General features: G+C 36.5%; 1 protein-coding gene across 4 annotated transcripts in view; it reads left to right on the top strand.

Annotated features, from left to right (window-relative positions):
• The window catches only part of RB1 (RB transcriptional corepressor 1), a 312963-nt gene that overhangs the window by 279932 nt on the left and 11191 nt on the right, over positions 1-21840 (top strand). For 3 of the 4 annotated variants that reach the window (XM_053916790.2, XM_053916788.2, XM_024569646.3), the window contains 4 exons: positions 6448-6566; positions 9693-9838; positions 15132-15277; positions 21542-21646. In XM_053916790.2, the coding sequence (XP_053772765.1) occupies positions 6448-6566; positions 9693-9838; positions 15132-15277; positions 21542-21646 (516 nt within the window). Of the gene's footprint in view, positions 1-3359; positions 3466-6447; positions 6567-9692; positions 9839-15131; positions 15278-21541; positions 21647-21840 lie in introns of those variants that run through there. The other variant, XM_053916789.2, reaches the window with a different exon arrangement.

The following is a 21840-nucleotide window of genomic DNA, read 5'->3' as shown; positions in this document are numbered from 1 at the left end:
CTCTCCACTTTCATTTCTAATTCTGTTTATTTGGATCCTCTCTCTTTTCTTCTTGATAAGCCTACTTAAAGGCTTGTCGATTTTGTTTATCTTTTCAAAGAACCAGCTTCTGGATTCATTGATCCTTACAATTGTGCTTTTAGTCTCTATGTCATTTAGTTCTGCTCTGATCTTGGTTATTTCCTTCCTTCTGCTTGCTCTGGGCTGTCTTTGTTGTTGTTCCTCCAGTTCTTGTAGGCATAGGGTTAGGTTGTTTGTTTGAACTGTTTCTAACTTCTTAAGGTAGGCCTGTATTGCTATGAACTTCCCTCTCAGGACTGCCTTTGCTGTGTCCCATAGGTTTTGGGTTGTTGTGAGTTCGTTTTCATTTCTTTCCAGGAAGTTTTTGATTTCTTTCCTAATCTCGTTCTTGACCCATTCATTGTTTAATAGTATGCTATTCAGTCTCCATGATTTTGAGTGTTTTGGGTTTTTTCCTTTGGGGTTGGTTTCTAGTTTCAGACCCTTGTGGTCAGAGAAGATGCTTGATATGATGTCAATTTTCTTGAATTTGTTGAGGCTTGCTTTGTGTCCTATCATGTGGTCTATCTTTGAAAAAGTTCCATGGACACTTGAAAAGAATGTGTATGTTGCTTCTTTGGGATGAAAAGCTCTGTATATATCAGTTAAGTCCATTTCCTCTAGGGTATTGTTAAGTGACACAATATCTTTGTTGATCTTTTGTTTGGAAGACCTGTCCATTTTTGGTAGTGGGGTGTTAAAATCCCCTACTATAATTGTGTTGCTGTCAATATCTTTCTTGAAATCCTCCAAGATTTTCTTTATGTATTTGGGTGCTCCTATGTTGGGTGCATATATATTTACAATATTTATGTCTTCTTGGTGGATTCTTCCTTTGAGTATTATGAAGTGACCTTCTGGGTCTCTCTTTATGGCCCTTCTTTGGAAGTCTATTTTGTCTGATATGAGTATTGCTACCCCTGCTTTTTTTTCTGTCCGTTTGCTTGGAAAATTTGTTTCCAGCCCTTCACTTTCAGTCTGTGTAAGTCTTTTGTCCTGAGATGGGTTTCTTGTAGGCAGCATATGTGTGGGTCATGTTTTCTTATCCATTCAGCTGTTCTATGTCTTTTGATTGGAGCATTTAATCCATTTACGTTTAAGGTTATTATCGATAGGTAGTTATTCATTGCCATTATTTCCTACCTGTGTTCCTCTGTCTTTCTCTTTTCCTTCCTTTCCTTAAAGCAGTCCCTTTAGCATCTCTTGCAGAGCTGGTTTGGTGGAGCTGTATTCTTTTAGACTTCTTTTGTCTGGGAAACTCTTTATTTGGTCTTCTATCTTGATTGAGAGCCTTGCTGGGTAAAGTAGCCTTGGTTGCAGGCCTCTGGTTCTCATTACTTGGAATATTTTTTGCCATTCTCTTCTGGCTTGGAGTGTTTCCATTGAGAAGTCAGTTGCTAACCTTATTGGGGCTCCCTTGTATGTTACTTCCTTTTTCTCCCTTGCTGCCTTTAAGATCCTCTCTTTGTCTTGGAAATTTGCCATTTTAATTATGATGTGTCTTGCAGTGGGTCTCTTTGGATTCCTCTTGCTTGGGGCTCTCTGTGATTCCTGGATTTGGGTGACTTTTTCTCTCCTCAGATTAGGGAAATTTTCCATCATTACTCTTTCAAGTAGGTTTTCTATCCCTTGCTCTTCTTCTTCTCCTTCTGGTATTCCTATTATACGGATATTGTTACGTTTCATGTTGTCCTGCATTTCCCTTATTGCCTCTTCATTCTTTCTGAGCCTCTTTTCCTTTTCTTGCTCTTTCTGGGTGTGTTTTTCTACTTTGTCCTCCAGCTCGCTGATCCGATCCTCTGCTTCATCAAGTCTGCTTTTGATTCCTTCTACTGTGTTCTTCAATTCAGAAATTGTATTCTTCATTTCCTCTTGGCTCTTGTTGATAGTTTCTATTTCCTTTTTCATGTTGATATAGTTTTCAGTGAGTTCATTGTAGTTTCCTTGTAGTTTCTGGTAGTTCTCTTTGAGCTCAGAGAGCTCAGTGAGCTTCCTGATGACCATTGCTTTGAACTCAGTATCTGATAGTTGACTTGCCTGTTTTTCAGTTAGCATTCTTTCTGAGACTTCCTCCTTTCCTTTCATTTGGGGATTGTTTCTTTGTCTTCCCATTGTTTGTGAGGCTCTTCTTGTTGGCCTCTGCTTCTTAAATTGCTCTATTCTGACTCCCTGGGTTTATGATATGAACTTCTATGGTAGAATGCCAATGGGATTTGGTGGTGCTGTCTCCTTAATCTCCTGTGCTCACTGGTCTTGAGCTGACGTTTATGTGTTTAACACGGTCTAACTCTAGTCTTTTCACCACTCCAGGTTTTGTTGTCTCACCTGTGGGAAAAAGAGAAAGGGGGGAAGAAAGAAAAAAAACAAAGATGGGAAGGAGGGAACAAGGAAATAGGAAAGGAAGAAAGGAAGGAAGGAGGGAAGAAGGAATAAAGAAAGATAGGAGACAAGATAAGAAGGAATTTTAACAAAAATTAAAACATAGAAATAGATAAAAGAAGGCAGGAAGAAGACATAAACATGGTAAAGGATGGGAGGAAGAAGGAATGAAGAAAAATAAAGAGAGAGGAAGAAGGAATTCAGGGGGAAAGGAAAAAAAAGAAAAAAAAAATCTTCTGCTGGCTTTAAACCTGTCAGGTTAGTTCTGCTGGTGTCCTGTCTGTGCAACGGGAGGGGGTGGTTGGAAGGATTGGTTTCACTTTTCTCCCTTCCTGGGTCACACTCTTTGCTGTTGTTCAGCCTGCAGACTCTCCCATCACTGCAGCTCCCCTCTGCTGGGTGTTCTGCCTTTGTCCTAGAGAGCTACTAGGCCCTGCAGGGTGCTCAAGTGTTTAGTAGGAGTTGTAGGTGTGGTCCCTGGCAGGCAATCAGGCTGTTGATCAGCCAATCGAGCAGTTTGTTCTTGGGACATGCAAGCGGTGGCTCCAGCCACTTTGGCTTGGGACAAGTTCACGCGCAGCAGGGGGATCCAGCCGCTTTGGGTTTGTGAGGCTCTCAAGCTGCTTTGTGCTCGGAAAGCGCAGCCAGCCGATCAAGCCGCCTGGGATTGGGAAGCTGGCGAGCAGGCGGCTGATTCAGCTTCCTTGGGGTTAGGATGCTCGCAAGCGGCTTTATGCTTGGAAAACGCACATCCAGCCAGCGCTGCGCTTGGTGAGCTGGCAGCCGGCCGAGCCAGAGGCCCTGTGCTTGGGGGCCAATCCAGCCGCCCTGGGCTTAAGTCTCTCCGGCGGGCGGGGCCGCCCCGGGACTGAATTACGGGGCACTCGGTTCAGAGGTTTTGGGCCTGTAGGTGGAGCAGCTAGCCTCTGCTCCAGATGATCTTGGAGGTTTCAGGTGTGGGCGCCCCTCCAGGGTTTCAAGTATGGGCCGTTCGCTAATCTGCGCCTGCAAGTGACCGGACCTCAGGTGAGCGCCATGGCTCCGGTGCTGCTTATTGCTCGCAGTCCAGGGGCGGAGGGGGGAGGGGCGCCAGGGGCCTGGGCTGCTACCGAGAGTTCTCTAGCCCCTGAGTGTCTCTATTTTCTTTTTCTTTTTGAGAAATTCCTCCTTTTCAAGACCCCCTGGTCCAATCAAGCACCTGGCTGCTCACAGCTCAGCCTGGCCCTCTCCCAAGACTCCTGCAGCAGCCCCTGCGACAGGGCTGGCGCTTCTGCCGCCCTTGGCCCGGGTCCCGGGGACCTTATTGTCCTTGAGCACTCTTCTTACTGTCACATCTTTCAATGTCCTCTATCTTTGGTCTCTGATCTTCGTATATGTTGGAATACTGTTGGCTGTTCGCTCTGCTCCTCAGATCAGCTAGGTATTTCCCTGGGGTTGAGGGGAAGTGGACTCCGCTCCCACCTATGTTGCCGCCATCTTCCGGGTGTTTTTATTTATATAAAAGAGAGAATCTTAAAAGCAGCAAGAGAATAGCAGAGTTACCTACAAAGGAGTTCCTATAACACTGTCAGCTGATTTCTCAAAAGAAACTTTGCAGACTAGAAGGAACTGGAAAGAAATACTCAAAATAATGAAAAGCAAGGACCTACAACCTAGGTTACTATATCCAGCAAAGCTATCATTTAGAATTGAAGGGAAGATAAAGTGCTTTCCAGACAAGATAAAGGTAAAGGAGTTCATCATCACCAAGCCATTATTACATAAACTATTAAAGGGACTTATTTATGAAAAAGAAGATCAAAACTAGGGCCATTAAAACAGCAACAAATTCACAACTATCAACAACTCAATCTAAAAAACAAACTAAGCAAATCACAGAACAGGAACAGAATCATAGATACAAAGATCATTTAGAGCATTATCAGCTGAGAGGGGCAAGGAGGAGGGGCAGTGAGGAAAAGGGTGCAGAGATTAAAAAGCATAAATTGGTAGGTACAAAATAGACAGAAGGATGTTAAAAATAGTATAGGAAATGGAGAAGCTAAAGAATTTATATGCATGACCCATGTGGGAGGATTGCTGGAGGAAATGGGGGTACCAGGTGGAGGGGGCAAAGGGGAAAAATTGGGACAACTGTAACAGCATAATCACTAAAATATATTTTTTAAAAAGAAGGTAGAAATTAATGAAAAATTATAGAAAAATTAGTAGAAAAATTATAATGTGTAAAAGCTCAGATTATGGGCCCTGACCACCTAAGTTCAAATTGCTGTTTTGCCACTTATTAGCCGGGATGTATTTAGAAATTAGCTGTGGATTTTTTGTTCATTTGTAGATGTCATATATCAAATTAGAAAGTACCTCTTCTTTCCTGGTTTACTGTTTTCTTTCTTTTTTAAAAAAATTACAAATAGATTTTAAGATAAAAACTTTCTGTATGCTTTTGATACGACTTTTCACCTTACATTTATTAGTGAGGTGAATTGCATTATAGATTTTCTAATGTTGAACCAATCTTGCAACCTGGATAAACTCAACTTGATAATGATATATTATCTGTTTAGCATTGCTGATTTGGGTTGCTAATATTTCTTGTTTAGGATTTTTATATCTCTTTTCATGAGTGCAAATGGGTTATAATTTACTTTTTTGCAATGTCCTTCACAGGTTTTAGTCAATGTACTAACCTCATGAAATGAGATGGAGGATGTTTTTACTTTTTTTAATTTTCAGATCACTTTAAGTAAAAGTGAAATTATCTATCTCTTGAATGTTTGGTAGAAATCACTGGCGAAATAACAAATGCTTGATATATTTCTTTGTGGAGAGATTTTAAATTACTAATTTGAATTATTTAATAGTTTATTGGATTATTGTGGTTATTTTATTTTACTTTTTAAATTTTTGTGCAGTTACAATTGTCCCCATTTTCCCCCATTACACTCTGCTGCCCTAACTACCCCCACCTCCCACATTCAATCCTCCCCCCACCATCCCCACTGTTGTCTTTGTCCATGGGTCCTTCATACATGTTCCTTGATGACCCTTCCCCTTCTTTCCCCCTTTATCCCCCTCCACCCTCACCTCTGGTTACTTTCAGTTTGTTCTTTATTTCCATGTCTCTGGTTCTATTTTGCTCACTTGTTTGTTTTGTTGGTTAGGTCCCACTTATAGGTGAGATCATGTGGTATTTATCTTTCACCACCTGGCTTATTTCACTTAGCATAATGCTCTCCAATTCCATCCATGCTTTCCTGAAGGGTAGGGTTACTTCTTCTGCTGCATAGTATTTCATTGTGTAAATGTACTACAGTTTTTTAAACCACTCATTTACTGATGCGCACGTAGGCTGTTTCCAGCAGTATACTATTATAAATTGCACTGCTATAAGCATTGGGGTGTATAGGTTCTTTTGAATGCATGTTTCAGGATTCTTGTGGTTATTTTGTTTTCTTATTGAGTTTTATTAATTTATATTTTGTGGAATTTTCCACTTCCAATTTATTGACGTAAAATTATTTATAACAGTTCCCTATTATCTTTCAAATCTTTGTGATGATGACCCCACTTTTTGTTGTTAATACTGTTTATCTGTCTCTTTTTCTTAGTCAATCTGATGTGAAGTTTATTTAATTTTATTTCATACAAACTGTATTTTATCTTTTTTTCAGTTTCATTAAATTCTGCTCATATCTTTATTATTTCTTTCTTTTTACCTTCTTTTGGTCTTTTCTGTGTCTTTTTCCCTAACTTTAAATTTCTTTTCTAGTATAAGCATTTAAAGATACACATTTTCCTATTCTTTTTTTTTTTTAGTGTGTATGTATTGTACCAAAATTCGCAAATCAGTATTCTTAAAGTTAAAAAAATCTCATTCTGACTTCTAAATTGCTGCTGTCAATTGTGACTAAATTTAGTGCTCACCATGTCAAAAAATGTGATTTTTGACATGTACATGAGAAAATCATACTTACCAATGTTGTTTTAATGTCATCTTGTTTCGTATAGGATTCACCTTTATTTGATCTTATTAAACAAGCAAAGGACCGGGAAGGATCAGCTGAGCACCTTGAGTCTGCTTGTACTCTCAACCTTCCTCTCCAGAATAATCACACTGCAGCAGATATGTAAGTTCAATATATAGTCTGTTATTTTTTTTCAACCTACAAATATATTTTGAGCATAGTGTAATGTGAGATACTATATAAAAAAGTTGTAGGGAATAGAATTTTGAATAAGACATTGTTGCTGCTTTTAAGAAGGAGGAATATAAAATGCATAACCCAAATTAAAGTCAAATAAAGTGGTACAAACTGCTACTGAAATCACTCAGGTTTGGTTTAAAGAGGACAGTATTCATGGCAGAGATGGCAATTTAACAGATAGTAAAGATGGAACAGGATTTCAACACAGCAACTGGAGAGGAGGGATGAGACAGAAGAGTGTTCCAAGAGTCAGAAATGGGACAAATTCCAAAGCATAATAGCCAGGAAAGTAATAATATTCTTTAGGGAGGGGTGTCAAAACCATTTTCACTGGGGGCCATATCACCCTCATGGTTGCCTTCAAAGGGCTCAATGTAATTTCAACTCCTTAACAGTTAAGGAGTAGTTACATTTATACAGTCCTAAAATTACATTCAGTGAAAATGAGTTTGACACCCCTGTTTTAGGGAGTTTAGATCAGTGCATTTGGAGTGAAGCATAGGATAGGCACAGGAAGTAGTGTGACATGTGAGACTAAAACAGTTGATTATTGTATGATAATGGTGGAAGAACAGAGGAATAGCTAACATTTACTGAGGGTTCACTATGTGATGAATAGTTGCCTATGTACTTCACATTTTTTTCATTTAATCTTCATAACAGCCCTGTAAGGTAGCAGATTCTGCTTTCAGCCTCAGTTATCTATACTATAGGAATTGGAGCAATAAGGTAACTTCCCAAAAGTCCACAGAAATCAAACCCAAGCAATCTGACTCCAAAGCCCATGTTCTTAATCATTCCAACTACACTGTTTTTCATAGAAATGTACCTAATGTTGTGTTTCTGTTTAGTTCTGTGTAGGTCTTGACATTACATTGTTTTACGATTAGTGCAGGGACTATTTTCCAGAGATGTTGTTAACCTGCTAACTTGTATCCAAATTATTTCTAGCATGTTCAGCCACTGCCTTCACATACAAATTTGTTTGCTAGGTAATAGATTAATATAAGTAAGTCAAACCTTATTTTTTTCTATAATTCAATCAAGTGGTTGTCAGGAATTGTTCTAGGTAGTAGGAATACAAAGGTGAGTAAGATGGACTAGGTCCTGCCCTTCATAGGGCTCACATTCTGGAGAAAGGAAATAGACAGTGAACTTGTAAACTAATATATAAGGTGGTTTTAGAGTATAGTTAGTTCTATAAGGAAAATAATAAAAGTGTGGTAAAAGAGAGAACCTGAGAAAGTGATAGAATGTTTAGGGAAGCTTTTACTGATGAAATTTGACCTGAGACCTCAAGGACAAGTGGTTGCTGGCCATGCAGAAATCTGCATGGTGTGCATTCCAGGCAGAACAGACAGCAAGTGCAGTGGCCCTACAGCAGATCAAACTTACCTGGTCTGAGTAATGGAAAGAAATCCCAGAGTGACTGGAGTAAACAAAATGAGAACAGTACAAGATGAGGCTGGAGAGGCAAACCGGGCTAGACTTTGTATGTTCCCATAGGCAATGGGAAGGAGTTTAAACTTTAGAAGGGCAATGGGAAAGTATTGAGGTTTTAAGCAGGGGTATAGCTTAATACAATTTGTATTTTTACAGGGCCACTTTCTAGCTGCTATTTAAAATACAGGTGGGGTTGGAGGAGGGAAAGGAACAGGGCAAGGAAGAAAGTAGGAAGACCAGTTTGGAGATAATTTTAATAGTCCAAGTAAGAGGTAGAGGTGACTTACTCTAAGATATGTCAGTGGAGATAGAAAGAAATGGAAAGATCTCAGATGTATTTAGAGGAAGATTTATTCATTCGGTATGAGAACTAGGAATAGAGAGAAATGAAAAATAATTTCAACTGGGGGGAGGGGGACAAAAGGGAAAAAAAGAAATTGGGACAACTGTAATAGAATAAACAATAAAAAATAAAAATAACTTCTAGGTTTTGACTGAAGAAACTGAACGTAATGTAGAGCTATTTACTGAGATGGGGAAAACAGAGGGAAGAAATCAAAAGCTCCACTTTGAGATAAAATACTGAAGTCCAGTAGGTAATTGAATATTTGCACCTAGAACTCAAAGGAGACTAATTTCTACCCAAGTTCAGTCAGTCTACAATATTGTCAAGTGGTGAATTGAAGGGAAATCAAAGGTTGATAGTATGAAATCATTATGGTGGTGATTTCCTTTTGCTAGTATACTAGTTAATATACTGCATGTATTAGAAATATCCATGGTAAGGTACAAATCCTACTTTCTGCTCAGAATTATTTATCAGCTACTAAAGCAAAATTAGAAAGTAGACCTGTAAAATAAAGGACAACACAGAGCAGTAGGATGTGAGAAATTGAGAGACCATATTTACTAAAATTCCTTCCTTGATTTATGTTTGACATACAGGGTGGGGCAAAAATAGATTTACAATTTTGAGTATGTGAAACATGGTTTATTCTTATATTATTATTTATTATTGTATTGTTATCCATATGAAAACCTCTAAACCTACTCTTGCCTCACCCTGTATTTAGTATACAGGTGTAAATCTGCTTTGATAATTTTATCTAAAGTATTAATTCATAGAAATCTCTATTAAATAATTTAGATGAATGTATATATATGTAACTTAAGTCTTACCATATATATGAACTGTAGTTATTAATAAAACATTTTTTAAGAGGAAAGCAATATGGCAATACTACTTTGGGATAAATATATTATTCTTTTAAGCTGGAGGTATTTTATGATCTCAATCCTACTATACTTATTAAAACTGAACATATGTACTATGCAGATTTTTTCCAATAAGGCAGTAATTCCCAGGAAAAGCCATTTATTAAAATGAGTTAGAAATGGTAATAACAAGCTTAGTTTTCTTGTTGAACTATCTTTTCAGCTTGTATTTAAGTAGTCTGCTCAAGGAATTTGGTATAAGAGATTAAATAGAAAAGGTGTGTTTGGGTGCATGTTTACAGCTGTGGGTATGTGTGTGTGTGTGTGTGTGTGTGAGAGAGATTTTATTTTCAGCAAACTTACATAAAGACTTCTTTTGAATATATCTAGGTATCTTTCTCCTATAAGATCCCCAAAGAAAAAAGGGTCAGCTACACGTGTAAATTCTACTGCAAATGCAGAGGCACAAGCAACCTCAGCCTTCCAGACTCAGAAGCCATTGAAATCTACCTCCCTTTCACTCTTTTATAAAAAAGGTTAGTAGATGATTACTGTCAAGGGCGTGGACTCTGAAACCAGGCTGACTAGGTTCAAATCATGGTTCTTCTTACTAGGTACACCCTTGAGTGAGTCCACTTAATATATTTATGCCTCAGTTTCCTCATCTGTCAAATAAAAAAATAATCTACCTTATAATTATAATAATTTATCTTATAGGTAATTAAATGAATTAATACATAAAATGCTTACAACTATGCCTAGCATGTAGTAAGCACTCAGAAAGTGTTAGATGATGTTATTGTTGCTGCTACTGCTATGCTTTCAAAGTTTTCTTTAGAAATATTTGCTCCTGATACTACTTTTGCTATTCAGGGGTTCAGGTATGCATGAAATTATACAGTGTTATGTCCCCTAGTACAGGCATCTCTCTCTGTTCCTGTGTGTGTAGGGTAGGGCAGGAGGTTGGTTTGCATGTCTGTGCATGTGTTTATGCATGCAAGTGCACACCCATTTGGGGCTCCTTCAAGGAAAGTGAAAGGCCAGATTTCTCTGTTAAATGCCTTTTTGCTGATTTATTCAAGTCAGAAATATTGTAAGAACCCCTTGTAAGTCCAGTGGTTCCCAAGCGTGGCCCCAACCAACAGAATCCAATTTACATGGAAAGTTATAGAAAGGAAAATAAACTACTCAATCAGAAACACCAAGATGGGGGTGGGGGGCGGATCCTGGTTTTAACAAGCCCTCCAAGCAAGTCTGATACACACTAAAGTTTGAGAACTACTGGGGATAAATTGTTAACTAAAAAATTCTGATTACCTTATGGAAGTCATTTTTTAATTAAATCTTTATTGTATTTTTTTCCATTACTATTTAGTCCCCTTATACTGCCCTCCCCCTAGCAGTCACAATGCTGTTGTCCATGTCCATGAGTCCTTTCTCCTTTTTGCTCAGTCCCTCCAATCCCTAACCTCCCCCCACCCCCACTATCTGTCATGTGCTCTATGAGTCTGTCTCTGTGTTTCTTGTTAGTTCACTTTGTTCATTAGATTCCACATATGAGTGAAATCATACAGTATCTGTCTTTCTCTGACTGGCTTATTTCACTTAGCACAGTGTTCTCCAGGTCCATTCATATTGTTGCAGTGGTTTGCCATATATGGCTTTTATTGTGTTTAGGTATGTTCCCTTTATTCTCACTTTGCTGAGAGTTTTTATCGTAAATGGGTGCTGGATTTTATCAAAAGTTTTTCTGCATCTGGTGATATGATCATATGGTTTTTATCCTTCATCTTGTTTATGTGGTGAATCACATTTATTGATTTACTAATGTTGTACCACCCTTGCATCCCAGAATAAATGGCGTTTGATCATGGTGTATGATCTTTTTGATGCATTGCTGTATTCAGTTTGCTATTTTATTGAGGATTTTAGCTTCTATATTCATCAGGGATATTGACCTAAAATTTTCTTTCTTTGTAGTGACTTTATCTGGTTTTAGAATTAGGACAATGCTGGCCTCATAAAATGATTTTAGAAACCTTCCCTCCCCTTCAATTTTATGAAATACTTTGAGAAGGAGAGGTGTTAGTTCTCAGAATATTTGGTAAAATTCACCTGTGAAGCCATCTGGTCTAGGGCTTTTGTTTGTTGGGAGTTTTTTGATTACTGCCTCATTTCATTAGGTGTAATCTGTCTACTCAGACTCTCTCAGCCTTGTGATTTGTTTTTGGCAATAGTATGTTTCTAAGAACTTATCCATTTCATCCAGGTTGTCCAGTCTTTTGGCATATAGTTGTTTATAATATTTTCTTACAATGCTTTGTATTTCTTTGGTGTCAGTTGTTATTTCTCCTCTTTCACTTCTGATTTTATTTATTTGGGTCCTTACTCTTTTCTTCTTGATGAATATAGTTAAAGTTTTGTCCATCTTGTTTATTTTTTCAAAGGACCGGCTCTTGGTTGGTCCTTTGTATTGTTTTTTAGAGTCTATTTTGTTTATTTCTGCTCTAATCTTTATTATTTCCTTCCTTCTACTCACTTTGGGCTTTGTTTATTGTTCTTTTTCAAGTTCCTTAAAGTGTAAAGTTTTATTGTTTATTTGGTCTTTTTCTCTTTTTTTTTGAGATAGGCCTGTCATGCTATGCATTTCCTTCTTAGGATTACTTTCCCAGTATCCCACAGATTTTGGATTCTTGGGTCCTCATTTTCATTTGTTTCAAGGTATCTTTCTATTTCTTCCTTAATCTCGTTGATGCATTAATTTTTTCATAACATGTTACTTAGCTTCCATGTCTGTGTATTTTTCAGTGTTCTTCTTGTGATTGATTCCTAGTTTCATACCATTATGGTTAGAGAAGATGCTTAATATGATTTTAATCTTCTTAAATTTATCGGGACCCTTTTTGTATGTGTACTTGAAAAGTATGTATATTCTGCTGCTTTGGGGTGAAATGCTCTGAAGATATCAGTTAAATCTACTTGATCTAGTTGTGTCATTTAAGGCTGCTGTCTCTTTGTTGATTTTCTGCCTGGAAGATCTATCCATTGAAGTCATTGGGGTGTTAAAATCCCCAACTATGACTGTATTTCTGTCAATCTCTACATCCATCAAGATTTGCTTTACATATTTGGGTGTTCCTATCTTGGGTGCATAAAGGTTTATTATGGTTATATTCCTCTTGTTGGATTGTTTCCTTTATCATTATGTAGTGTCCTTCTTTGTCTCTTACTATATCCTTGGTTTGAAAGTCTTCTTTGTCAGATGTAAGTACTGCTACCCCAACTTTCCTTTTCTTTTCCATTTGTATGAAATATCTTCTCCAACCCTTTACTTTTAGTCTGTGTGTATCTTTTGATTTGAGACGGGTCTCTTGGAGGCAGCATGTATATGGGTCTTATTTTCTTTTTCATTCAGCTGCCCTCTGTCTTTTGGTTGGAGCATTTAAGCCATTTACATTTAAGGTGATTATTGATAGATATGTAGTGACATTTTATTGTTATACTGTTTTTCTCTGTTCTTTTTTTTTCTTTCTCTCTCTATCTCTCTTTTTTTTTCTTCTTAAAGCAAGCCCTTTAACATTTGTTGCAGTACTGGTTTGGTATTAACAAATTCCTTTAGCTTTTTCTTGTCTGGGAAGCTCCATATTTCTCCTTCATTTTTAAATGATAGCCTTACTGGTTAATGCAGCCTTAGTTGTACGTCCTTGCTTTTCATCACCTTGAATATTCACGTCACTTCCTACTGGCCTGAAATGTTTGTCTTGAGTTCAGATGCCAGTCTGATCGGTGGTCCGTTGTAGGCAACTCTCTGCTTTTTTCTCTTGCAACTTTTAGGATTCTTTCCTTGTCTTTCAGTCTTATCATTTTAATTATGATGTGTCTCGATGTAGGCCCCTTTAGGTCCAACTTGTTTGGGACTCTCTGAGCTTCCTGGACTTATGTGACTTTTTCCTTCACCAGATTAGGGAATTTTTCAGTCATTATTTCTTCAGATCAGTTCTCCATCCCTTGCTTACTCTCTTTCTTTCTGGTATTCTCACGATGCCAATGTTGTTGGCCTTAACATGGTCCAAAAAGTTTCCTAAGCTCTCCTCATTCTTTTAGGTTTTTTTTCCTTTTGCCTCTCTGTCTGGGTGTTTTTTTCTACCTTGTCTTCCAAAACACTGATTCTGTCCTCTGCTTCATCCTACTGTTTATTCTTTCCAGTGTATTATTTTTTCAGATATTGCATTCTTTATTTCTGACTGTTCCTATATCATGGTTTCTATGTCTTTTTTTATGCTGTTAGCTATTCTTATAATCATTACTCTGAACTAGAGTAATTAAATTGCTTGCCTCCATTTTATCTAGATTTTTTGGTTAATTCACTTGTTCTTTCTTTCATTTCGGGTCTGTTTGTTTGTCTTCCCACTTTGGCTACCTTGTTAAACTAATCAGCCACTTAATGGATGAGGTGTTAATCTAATCAAATTATGAGCAGCAGTCGGGATTAAACACCATGGGGTTGAGCAGAGTAATTCCTGAGGGCAGGGGTTTTGCTTGCCCTCAGGTAGTGCCATTCAAAGAGGAGTGCTCTGCCTAAGAGTAATGGCTCCTGCAGTATGGGGGGTGACTAAGTATAGGGATCCTGGCAGCTATTCCTTTGGTATTCTCCCCTGAGCCACCAAACCCAGACTCTCCTCAAGCAACCCTAGTCCACTCTGCCCTCCCTCTGCTGGAGCCCAGGGTAAGTGGCTGCAAATGAAATGAGATGCAGAGGCTCTCTGCATCTCCATTTGTCTCTCGCTGGCAAACAGAAACCCTCCTGCTTTTCACAGCTAGGTGTTATCTTAGTTCCTTTCCAGCTCTGGTGCTGTAGGCTAAGGAGCCCAGCTTGGAGTTTAGACCCTACACTTCTCGGGGAATCCCCACCCGATGAAATATCCCTTCAGCACTCCAGCTGCCCCTTGTGGGAGCCCAGCCAGCCCTTTCATGTTTCCTCTGCACTGCCAGTCTTATTGTGGTGAAGTGGTTTTTCCCACCTGTCAGTGGTTATAAGGCTTCTCTCCAGCTAGTGTTTAGTTGCTTATTCTGGATAATATCTACAATTTAGTTGCAATTCCAGATTGGTATTGGGAGGAGGTTAGTGTAGCTTCCACTTACTCTACTACCATCTTGGATCCCTCCCCTTATATAAGTCTTTTAAAGCTATATTTAAACCAAGGGTATTCATAGTTAAAGTAAATGGAAGAAAATTCAATTTTGTGAAATCCTTTTCTCCAAACTTATATTCCTGTAGTGTTTTTAAATACAATCTAAATAAGGTTTCTATCAGTCATGTTACCCATTAGTGGTACAATCCTACTATTTCTCAACAGAGTATAAACCATTGGCATGTTGTAGAGAAATGCACTTTGCTTTTTGTTTCTAGGAGTGGAAAAATTAAAACACTGAAAATTCCATTATTTTTTAAAATGTTCCCTCTTGAATACTGAGAGTGAGAATTTCTAGTATCTGTGGTGAGTGGTTACCAACAGAACTGAAACAAACCCTATGTATGTTATCTAATTTCATAATATCTTGTGATCTTTTTTCTTCCACCTTCCACTTTGCCTCAATTTTATGCTGTAGTAATTAATTCATCAAGTATTATTTTTGCCTTTTATGTACCTAGCACTATGGTAAGATTAGCAATAATTTATTCATAAGGAAAACAATGGTAGAAATGAGGTTATTGTTAAAATTCTATTTAACAACATTATGGTTGTAGTCATCTAATGTTTTAGGGGAAAATGCACTGGTAATTCAAAATGAACAGTACATATAACTAATTCTCCTTGTCTCTCCAAGTATACCGACTAGCATATCTTCGACTAAATACCCTGTGTGCACGTCTTCTGTCTGACCACCCAGAACTAGAACACATCATCTGGACCCTTTTCCAGCACACACTGCAAAATGAGTATGAACTCATGAGAGACAGGCATTTGGACCAGGTGAGAAAAGAATACACACTTCGCCTTCCCTCCTTCTACTTATTTGTTAACTATGTACTGATTTTTTTTCTTTTTAAAAAAATTATATTAAATTTATTGGGGTGACATTAGTTAATAAAGTGATACAGGTTTTAAATGTACAATTCTATAATACATCATCTGTATATTGTATAGTGTGTTTGCCACCCAAAGTCAAATCACCTTCTGTTGCCATTTATTTGACTCCTTTTACCCTTTTCTACCTTTTCCCTACCCCCTTACCCTCTAGTAACCACTATACTGTTGTCTGTGTCTATGAGTTTCAGTTTTATATCCCACAGATGAGTGAAATAATATGGTTCTTGATTTTTTTCCATGTGACCTTTTTCACCTAGCATGATATTCTCAAGATTCATCTGTGTTGTCACAAATGACAGTATTTCATCTTTTGTTGTGGGTGAATAGTATTCCATTATATATGTACCACAGCTTTATCCAGTCATCTTCAGGACACTTTGGTTGTTTCCATGCCTTGGTCCCTAATGTTGCAGTGAACATAGGGGTACATATATCTTTATAAATAAATGTTTCCAAATTTGGGGGGTAGATATCTAGAAAAGGGATAACTGCATCATATGGTAACTCTTTTTTGAGTACACTCCATGTAGTTTTCCAGGGTAGCTGTACCAGTTTACCTTCTCACCAGCAGTGTATGAGAGCTCCTTTGTCTCTACAACCTTTCCAACACTTATTATTACCTGTCTTGTTGATAACAGCGTTTCTCACAGGTGTGAGGTGGTATCTCATCGTAGTTTTGATTTGCATATAGCTAGTGAAGTTAAGCATGTTTTCATATGTCTGTTGGCCATTTGTATGTCTTCTTCAGAGAAGTGTCTGTTTAGGTCCTCTGCTCGTTTTTTAATTGGATTGTTTGGTTTTTGTTTTTGAGTTGTATGAGTTCTCTATATATTTTGAATATTAACCCCTATTTGGAGATGTTGTTTGTAAATATCTTCTTCTGTTGGTTGCCTTTTTGTTTTGTTGTTGTTTTCTTTTGCTGTACAGAAGCTTTTTAGTTTGATATAGTCCCATAGATTTATTTTTGCTTTTAATTCCCTTGCCTTTAAGGTAAAAAAAAAAAAAAAAAAAAAAAAAAAAGGATATCCGAAGTTATGAGGAAAGGGAAAAGAGATACTAGGTCGACAACTAGCAGTATCTGTTCCTCCTAATTGTGCTGCAAACTGTGAAGTTCAGTTTGTCAATTTCCTGGTTACATCAGGATGTAACTTTTGGATACATCAGTCCTGAGAGTACTCTTTTGGGAACTGAAATGTCACTCTAAGTCATCATAGAATCAGTATTCTGTGCCTTACTTCAGGGTGCCCTAGAAGGAGATGGCTAGAGTGAAATGATAGGGGGTGGGGTGAAGTTCACTGCATTAGCACAGATGTGGGATACAGCTTGGGGATCCAATGGATATATTCTGGATGATCTCTGAACTCTACATTTTTTTCTATCTATATTTTAAGGATAATCTAAGAAGAAATTATTTTGTATATTATATCAATAGGACTTATATGATAATATGTAACTGAAGGACATTTTCACAGAATCAGACATTTTTTAAGAAAATATTTATCAGCTTGGAGTTGGCAGACACATTTTTATTGGCTGTAAGGATTTTTTTTTATATGAGTCTGTATAGTACTGAAGTTTGAACAACCTGTTCCACAGCTTTGAGCAAAGGGCCTTTGAAGAGGAACCTACTTGCCCACTGTCAGCTTGCTACGAGCAGTTTCCTTGGAGGTGAAGCTGAGAAAGTCAGCCCTGGTGCTATGGGGTCTAGGACTTCACAAAATACTGAGTCAACAGGCACCTTAAGAATGCTACTGATGGGAATAGGCATTTGGGAAGCTACTACTTTTTTTAGAGAGCTTCTGGGGACATCTTAAGAAAAGATCAAATTCAAATAAGAAGCTAGATCAGTTTGTATACTTAATATATATTTGCTTGTTGGCTATATTTTATATTTTTGCTGTTATTCTTACAAATCAGAGCTTGAGAGTATTTCAGTAACTCTACTTGCTTAATAACATGAAAGATCTTATAAAAATTACTGAAGAAATTGTTTGTCATAGGTTATTCTGTTTTGTGATAAGCTAGATTTTATTTCTAGTGTTGCAAAAAGCAGGAGACTTAAGAACCAACTGATATAAAACAGTGCCTATTGAATGACTGAATGAACTAACAAATGAATGAGTTAATTTACAAAGAACATTCTTTTGTATGTTCCTTTTTCTTCTCTGTGAACAGGATAATAAGAATATTCTTTTGTTAACAGCTTTGTTGACATATCATATACCATACAAATTACCCTTATAAAGCGTACAGCCCACTGGACTTTAGTATATTCACAAAGTTGTACAACCATCACCAAAGTCAATTTTAAAACATTTTCATCGTGTCAAAAAAGAACCCTCATACCCTTTAACACTCACCCTCCCATACCCCACTTTCTCCAGCTCCAGGCAACACTAATCTACTTTCTATCTCTATAGATGTGCTTATTCTGGACAGTTCTTATAAATTGGGTCATATAATATGTTATCTTTTGTGTCAGGTTTCTTTCACTTAGTATAATATTTCATTGTTCTAAGTACATTGTTCATCTGTGTTATAGCTTTTATCAGTATTTCATTCCTTTTTACTGCCAAATAATCCATTGTGTGGATATATAGCACATCATGTTTATCTTTTCATCAGCTGATATACATTTGGTTTCTACTTTTTGGCTATTGTAAGTAACGTTACTATGAACATTCATGTACAAGTTTTTATGTGGGCATATGTTTTCATTTCTCTTGGGTATTTCCCTAGGAGTGGAATTTCAGGGTCATATGGTAACTCTATGTTTAACCTTCTGAGGAATGGTCAGATTGCTTTCCAACATGGCTACACCATTGTAGGTTTCTACCAGCCATGTCTGAGGTTCCAGTTTCTCCACATCCTCACCAACCTATTTGCTTTTTTGGATATAAGCATCTTAGTGGATATGAAGTAGCTCTTTTGTTTACATTTCCCTCATAGCTGATGATATTGATGAATAATCTTTTCATGTGCTTATTGGCCATTTCTATATCTTCAGTGGAGAAATATCTTTTGTGTATTTTTAAATTGGCTTGTATTTTTATTATTGAGTTGCAAAGGTTCTTTATGTATTCTACACACAAGTCCCTTATTAGATATGTCACTTGCAAATATTTTCTCCCATTCTCTGAGTTGTCTTTTCACTTTCTTGATGGTATCCTTTGAGACACAAAAGGTTTTAATTCTGATGATGCTCAATTTACGTATTTTTTCTTTTGTTACTGGTGCCTTTGGTGTCATATCTAAGAAACCATTGTAAAATCAGAGGTCATGAAGATGAATCCCTATTTTCCTCTAAGAGTTTTATACTTTTAGTTTTTACATTGAGATTTTGTTCTATTTTGCGTTAATTTTTGTATATGGCATGAGGAATCCAACTTCATTCTTTTCTACTTGGATACCTGTTGTTCCAGCACTATTACTTGAAAAGTCTTTTCTTTCCCTGTTGAGAGTTGTTGAAAAATTAATTAACCGTAAGTCTGTAAATGTTTATTTCTGGTCTCTTCTATTTCATTGATCTATATGTCTCTTCTTATGCCACTACAACACTGTCTTGACTACTGTAGTTTTTTGTGTTGTTGTTTTTTAATTTTTATTGTTATTCAATTACAGTTGTATGCCAACTACTGTAGTTTTATAGTAAGTTTTGAAATAGGGAGTGTGAGTGCTCTCATTTTGTTCTTTTACAAGATTGGTTTGACTCTTCTGAAGCTCGCGTTTTTATATGAATTTTAGGATTGACTTGTTAATTTCTACAATGAAGCCAGTTGGAGTTTTGATAGGGATTACACTAAATCATAGGTCAGTCTGAGGAGTACTGTTAAAAACATTGTCTTCCAGTCCATTAACATGTAATGTCTATCCATTTATTTAAATCTTTCCTAATTTCTTTCAACAACGTTTTTTAAATTTTTTTAGAGTACAAGTCTTATACTTCTTTTGTTAAATTTATCCCTAAGTATTTTGTTCTTTTTAACACTATTGTAAATAGAATTGGTTCCTTACTTTTTTTTTCAGATTGTTCACTACAAGTGCATTGAAATACAATTGATTTTTGTATATTGATCTTTTATCTTACAACCTTGCCGAAGTTGTTATAAGTTCTAATAATTTTTGGTGGATTCCTTAAGATTTTCAATATTGGAATCATGTCTTCTCTGAACAGAGATAGTTTTACTTCTTCCTTTTCAATCTAAATGTCTTTCATTTTATTTATGTGCTAAATTCTTTGGTTAGAGCTTCCGATACAGTGCTGAATGGAAGTGATGAGAAGGGACATCCTCATTTTGTTTCTGATCTTTGGGGAAGGCATTCATTATTAATGAAACATTAAATCTATTGTTAGCCATGGGGGTTTCTTATATATGCCCTTTATCACGTTGAGGAGTTTCCTTCTATTTCTAGTTTATTGAGTGCTTTTATCATGAAAAGATGTTGAATTTTGTCATTTTTTCTGTATCTATTGAAATGATAAATGTTTTTCCCCTTGTACTGTATTGATACCTAGGATATTACATTAAATGAATTTTAGATGTTAAACCAGCATTGCATTTCTAGAATGAATCCCATTTAGTCACAGTATATCGACAGTGCTGCTGAATTCAACTTGTTTTTATTGAAAATTTTTACATTTATAATCATAGAGATGTTAACAATTTTCTTGTGATCTCTGGCTTTGGAATCAGAGAAATAACAGCCTCAGAGACTTAGTTGGTAGTGTTCCCTCCTCTCTACTTTTGGAAGAGTTTGTGAAGAATTGATATTGATTTTTCAATATCAATTGGTAGAATTAACCAGTGAATTCACCAGTGAAGCCATCTGAGTTTGGGCTTTTGTTTGTGGAAAATTTTTTATTGCTTAGATCTTCAAGCAATAAAAAATTCAAGCTTAGATCTTCTTGAGTCAGTTTTGGTAGTTTGTGTTCTTCTATAAATTTTTCTATTTCATCTTAGGTATCTGTATTTTTTATACAATTATTTGTAATGTTCCCTTCTAATCCTTTTATTTCTGGCAGTAAGGTTGGTAGTAATGTTCCCAGTAAAAAATGTTTTTAGCAAAAGGTGAGTTATTGTATAAAACCTACAAATATGTATATTTTACCAGATCATATTTGGATGTATAAATTCTAGTATATTAGATTTTTTTTAAGTAGACACTTACTGCCTTTTGGTTCTACTGCTTTTCTACAATATACAAAGATATATACAGTAGTGCCAAGGATTTCCAAAGAAATTATCTTTCTGGAATCAAGAACATTTTTATGAGAGGTGCCTTAGGTAAAGTGTTGGAGTAGAAATAAAATGTGAATTAGCAAAGAGAATACTGAATGGCCTTCTAAGTGGCAGAAATAGGAGGATCGGAGCTGGTAGGATGCTGGGCAAGGGATGATGCATAGGGATTGTTGGCAATAGTAGATGTGAGCAAGAATGTTTCAGAAGATATGAATACTTAAATTAGGCAATAAAATTCATACAAATTAAGAAAGTTTGATGTTTTAATGTCACAGGGAATCATTCTAAGTCTTATTTTTGCATTTAAAAATATTCTTATTTGAAATGTAATATGCATATAGAAAAATCCATATATCATAAGGGTGCATCTTAATGTAAATTAATTACTTGAAATCAACTGTATAAGTAGCATCCAAATAAAGAAACAGAACACTGTCTATGGCCATACCACCCAGAATGCTCCTGATCTCGTCTGATCTTGGAAGAAACAGAACATTATCAACAGTACAAGAGTCTCTCCTATCCCTTTTTATTACTACATCTCCCTTACCACTGCCATCAGATGTTTATCTAATAGTTTGAACCTCTCCACACTGGCTTTTTTTTTTTAAGTGCTAGTTACACAGCTAACTGATTCCAGTTTCAACTTTTATCTTCTGGGAAATATCTACGGGATGGGAACAAAAGTTAGGATTATTCACAAACCACATGATTGAGGGCTGACTATTTGCATTTGTTCTTTAAATAGAATTTGGGTTTAAATACTTCACATAGACTTTCAAACTTAGCTCAGAATGGGAAAAGATAATTCTGTAGGAAATTAATAAAAAGAAAGATAACAAGTGCTTTTTAGAACACAACCACGTTACAAAATTCTGACTATTTTCACATCACATTTATTTATTAGATTATGATGTGTTCCATGTACGGCATATGCAAAGTAAAGAATATAGACCTTAAATTCAAAATCATTGTAACAGCTTATAAGGAACTTCCTCATGCTGTTCAGGAGGTAGGTAATCTTCCATGGTAAGAATTTTTGGGATATATCCATATATATAATATGGGTAACTTCAGTCATTAATTAGATCATATAGTCTAACCTTATGTAAATTCACATATTAATTTTTTACTTTTATATTACTGGTTAATTATTTGTAACTAAAGTGGAATTGGAAAATTAATGCTTTTTAATATACACATTTA

The sequence above is a fragment of the Desmodus rotundus genome, chromosome 13 (assembly GCF_022682495.2).
Source record: "Desmodus rotundus isolate HL8 chromosome 13, HLdesRot8A.1, whole genome shotgun sequence".
In the NCBI taxonomy this organism is placed as follows: domain Eukaryota; kingdom Metazoa; phylum Chordata; class Mammalia; order Chiroptera; family Phyllostomidae; genus Desmodus; species Desmodus rotundus.
This window is presented reverse-complemented; position numbering and strand designations above follow the sequence as displayed.